The 4,902-nt window shown below is 52.0% G+C and overlaps 2 protein-coding genes across 2 annotated transcripts; both read right to left on the reverse strand.

The window, feature by feature from the left end:
• Positions 1-655: 655 nt before the first annotated feature.
• On the reverse strand, positions 656-2,851 carry FIBRA_06075 (uncharacterized protein; the record flags this gene model as incomplete). Its single annotated transcript, XM_012327816.1, has 10 exons — positions 656-1,411; positions 1,469-1,530; positions 1,580-1,635; positions 1,690-1,860; positions 1,912-1,943; positions 2,000-2,097; positions 2,150-2,363; positions 2,421-2,585; positions 2,644-2,763; positions 2,825-2,851. 10 exons carry the CDS (start codon positions 2,849-2,851, stop codon positions 656-658), a joined length of 1,701 nt encoding a protein of 566 aa, XP_012183206.1.
• Positions 2,852-3,693: 842 nt separating this feature from the next.
• On the reverse strand, positions 3,694-4,569 carry FIBRA_06076 (uncharacterized protein; the record flags this gene model as incomplete). The annotated part of the gene is made up of 1 exon (XM_012327817.1): positions 3,694-4,569. The coding sequence occupies one exon, from the start codon at positions 4,567-4,569 to the stop codon at positions 3,694-3,696; it is 876 nt and encodes a 291-aa protein (XP_012183207.1).
• Between the last annotated feature and the right edge of the window lie 333 nt (positions 4,570-4,902).

The raw sequence follows: 4,902 nt of genomic DNA on the forward strand, positions 1-4,902 counted from the left end.
GCCTCTGCGGCAGTGGCGACTTCACGATTCGACCGTGTACTGACAATGTTGTCGTATGTTCTGTGTTTTTTTTTGCTGTGTGTTCCGCTTTTCTGCTTTAGCTTTACGATCTATTTGTAGTGGTGTCGTGAGGAGGGGATATCGATACTGACGTCTGGCTTCGTGAGCGTCGAGCCTTTTACTTAATACCTGTAGCTTGCTGTAAGCTATGGGCGTGATATCGTTTTCTGTTCGCACATGCGCACAATGTACAGTATATGTGTATTTCAGAGCCGCATGATATCAACTCAACGAGCCCTACGCAGATCTACTCATCAGCGTTATGCACTTACTTCTGCTTTGACTTAATGCATCAAATCACTGGATGCGAATAAATATATTAAAAGATATACAGCGTATGTACTGCGTACGCTGGTACACTGGTCATGGCTCGTTTCTGTCACATCTACACTCTCAGGCCGAGGCACAATGTCAAAATATTGTATTTACCTTGTGATGGCTTCTACCCCTTGGACGTCGACCGATCAGTTAAATACCACTTACCGTGAATTGTACCTACCGATCTGTATCATATCCTACCCGAAAAGTTTAACCAAGCAGCTACCGCACACGATCCACACCGCCGACAGAGTCCCTACACTCCTTGAACAATTCTTCAAGCAGAGAAGATGTTCTTGAAGTAGGCCCTCACGCCTTCCGCCCCTCGTACCATCCCGCCGACGACTCCATCAGGCCTAACGATCACCACCAGACTCTCGCCCGGCGCGACACCGTACCCTACCCGTGCGTGTCCCTCCTGGTCGACGAACGTATAGTCCGCACCAGCAACACTGCCACTCGCATGCGCATCCTGGGGAAGAACGACCGCCGAGCGTACCGCGCCCTCGGGATAGTCGCCGAGCGCAGCCAGCACGGGGCCCGCGCACGCAGCGTCGAGGGAAAGCAGAAGCACAGTGTGATGCGCTGGACCGAACACGCTGAAGAGGGAGTGCGGATCGGCACCGTGGGCGGTCGTGCCGACCGGTGTCAGGCCAGGTGCATCGGGCGCTCGGTCGCCAGCGCGGACGCCATCGCCGCTGTGCTCGCCGTACGCGTCGACGCCCGGTTTACCGTCTTCGTCCTTGTCGACCTCTGCAGCAAGGCGCCCGCTGCGCTCATCGATGACGATGGAGCTCCAGCGGTAGTTGATGCTCAGCTGCTTCATCTCCTGGCTGCGTGTCCACGCAGCGTCGCGCGGTGATCCAGCTTCCGCTGTGAGGGCGCGAGACGCAACGCGGTTGGCGTGGTAGATGTTCGTTGTCGCTCGGAGCATGTGCGCGATGACGGGAAGACGCTCCTCGTCGTAGGTCGAGAGGAGAGCCGGTGCAGCGAAACCTTTACAGACCAGCGCGAGCTTCCAGGCGAGGTTGAACTAAAGGATGCGATGAGCAATCAGCGATATTCATAATCAAATATGAACGATACGTACAGCGTCCTGGACACTTGAGTTCAGGCCTTGCCCGCCTGTCGGACTGTGAATATGAGCAGCGTCTGAGGAATGATCAGTTGCTGTGCCTCAGTATAGCAGAAAAAGATTGACCTCCAGCAAGGAAAACTCGGTCTTGGAAGAACTTGTCTACCATCCGGGCGTTTGCTCTATGATAGTGTCAGCATCGACTGAATGCGTATACGATCGTTAAAGTGGCTGACCTGTACTCCGTAACGGATTTGATAGCACCGAATACGATGTCGCTCCTCTCCATACCGTCCCACATAGTTTGAAGTAATGCCTCACGATCAGACACCAACTTCGCGTGGTCAACCTTGCCAGCAATCATGAAAGCAAAGGCGCCCTCGTCCTCTGTAGGCCGCAGCATGACCCTACAAATAAATGAATCAGTGCGTACAATGTATGGTGATCTAGAAACATACACATTGTCTGCGCTTCGCCATTGATGCCAGTGCTGAAAAGAGGTCCGATTAATACACATACCGAAATGACGAATATAAAAGGACATACTTCCGAGTCTATGCCACACGCCTCAATCTCGCCCAGTACGACTGGTTCTGGAAGTGTTTCGCCCTGGAAGTGTAGACCTAACTGTTTGCGCACAATGCCTGGAAGATATTAATCAAGTCTGCTAGACGTCATTCAGAACGAAGATCACACCTCTCCCTCCGTCGGTGCCGACTAACCAGTGACAAGTGATTGTCTCTGTGATTTCCTCTGTCCCGATTTTTTTCACAAGATGCGCTGTAACATGGTCGGGATGCTGCTCAAGACTTTGAAGCTCGGTTTCGAGTTCGACATCGTGCCCGTATTTCTCTAGATGTGAGCGCAGAATATTTTCTGTATTTTCTTGGCCAATACCAAATGGGTTCGGCTGCAAGACGATGAGTAATGATCAACACTAATGCAATAACAACATGAGCAAACGTACGTAGGGGACAGACGGAGTTGGGTCCACGGGTGGTATTAAATGAAATGTCTTAAGCGGCTCCGTGCCACCAGGAAGCTTATAGAAACGAACGGGGGCGATAGACCTGCCCCTTTCTTTGATATCGTTCAAAATTCGCAGAAAGTGAAATATTTCGAGTGTCCTCGGCTGTGTACGATTGTTAGCTGTGTTCGACATGGCTGTCGAGAACCAGCGTGTAAGATACCTGTATGCCAAATCCGCGCTGGCCGACATGATTCGTCTTGGTCTTCTCTATAATTCTGAATGGGACGCCGTTCATCGCGAGGACGAGAGCCGCTGTAAGGCCTGTGGGGCCCGCACCAACCTAGGAAAGGAAGAATCAGTACTGCATAATCATGAACGCACGGGTAAGCAATCTGGCGTACGATGAGAACTGGGGTCGTAGGAGACATAGCTTCAGCAGAAATATTCGATAGCTCTGATTGAGAAGCAACAAAGAAAAGAGGGCAGTATGATGTACGGCATGGGGCAGCTGGCTGGTGGTTTTTGTACTTGAATCGTCCCGACAAACCATGATTCATACATCAGCTGCGGCTCCTAGCTACCATGGTCCGGTTGACGTGGCTTACCACTGCCGATGGGTCTACAAGTATTCTCGGCAAGGGGATATCTTCCGCTTGTACAGCGCTTCCTCACCATCGAGTCAGTCATCGCAGCCGGAATCACAGCCAGCATCACCACCAAGTAGCCAACGTCCACTCCAGACCTTAGTAGCTCGCACGTCTGTCTATACCGAAACTTTCCAATTGGCCTAGGACGTCGATGCGACCTTCGCGTAGCTGGCCAGTGAAGTATTGAAACGCGACAGGGGCAACATTAATATGGGAAAGTCGTTGTTCGAGGCGCAAATACACTGCAAAGCTGACATACCGCTCGCATACCATCATCAAGCAAGGCAGCAAAAAAGGCCGACGTTCGCAAATCCTCCGGAGTGAGTGATTGTGGCACGCCAGGGCGTCCAACTCGAAGGATGAACTTATGACTCCAAGTGAGAGCGAGTGGTGACAACATGGTGATCCGGTGTAGATCAGCTACGAGTGGAACAATCATTCCGAGATCATTTGTTTAACTTGTGCTTGATCCAAACCCACGTTAGCTGGGCTAACGCAGCGACCACACACACATATATATATAAGTGATCTATTAAAACGTCTCGAGTATCGTAGAATATCCAACTTAAGCGTATGGTAGTTCCTCTCCAGATATACGTTCGCGTCCACACATATGTGAGCCATCATGATGAGAGATGACAGGTGGCGAAGCCATCACCGTACATTGCCTCCGTCTCACTCCAGGACTCCTCCCACTCGGCGACTTCCTCTCTCAGCACCCCACCATGCACCCGCATCTTGCTTTGGGCATTCTTGTGCATCATCTCGAGCGGCACCTCCGCATAATCGCCCTGGAGGAACGGCTTCACGAGGGTATAGTGCACAAGACGTGCCTCCTTCCGCAGGTCCGCCCACAACTCCGGGGATCGCTTCTTGATCGCAAGATTCGCATTGTACGCGTACGGAAGCCGCACGGCCTCTTTGCCGTAGTAATGGTTCAGGAAGGACTGCTCGGCGTCCTCCGCTGGATACCGCGCCGTCGCGATCTTAGATACCATGTCCTGAAATACCTCCGTCGACGGCCGCAAAAATAACATGCCTGCGTTGAACCCAACGCTATATCCGCGTCCGTCAAGATAGACGTCGGGCACCGCACCGAAACTGTATGGTAGCGAAAAGAGCTCGTCGAAATTGTGGTACGCGAGCATGTCCGCGTCGACGTAGACGAGGCTCTTGACCCCGATACTGTCGAGCGTCCAGAGCTGCAGCTTCGAGTATTGATCGAGAAAGTGTCGGTGTACACCGCTATGTGGAGGCGGGATGCGTGCAACCGGATGCGGCACAAACCCGCTCACAGACGCAATACAGACAGCGCGCCGGGAGACCTTGTCCGGAAGATAGATCATGATGCGTCGTGCGGTGCTGTTTATACTATTAAGTGTGTGTCCTAGCGTGGCAACCGCAGGCGCGAACGCATCTGTGTAAAGGCTCGTCACAATGGCGTTTTCGTTTTCGTGAGCAGGAATCGGTTCGACTCTAGCATCGACAAGGGGATGCATATTCCTATAAGGTTGTTGTATGAGTGATCAGTCATAGGATAATCCCTTATACGAGTTGTCGAGAAACAAAGCGAATAATGAGAGACTTGAACTGATATGGACGTCGAGGAATCCAGTCACCGCTGAAAGAAGTCCAGCGAAATGGGACCGGGCTGAGGTCCCCCACAGATGCGACACAGCGCAAGATGTCGTGCTCAATATCGACTTTGAAACACTCACAGATTCTGATAATTATCAAGAGGAGTCTGAGGTGCAAACCACCACCTCCAGAGGAAAACAAGGTTCAGCAGCACGGAGAGTCCTATGACGACGTGCCAGTGGCTGTACGACCAC

Source organism: Fibroporia radiculosa (genome assembly GCF_000313525.1).
Source record: "Fibroporia radiculosa TFFH 294 genomic supercontigs, scaffold6005, whole genome shotgun sequence".
Taxonomy (NCBI): Eukaryota; Fungi; Basidiomycota; class Agaricomycetes; order Polyporales; family Fibroporiaceae; genus Fibroporia; species Fibroporia radiculosa.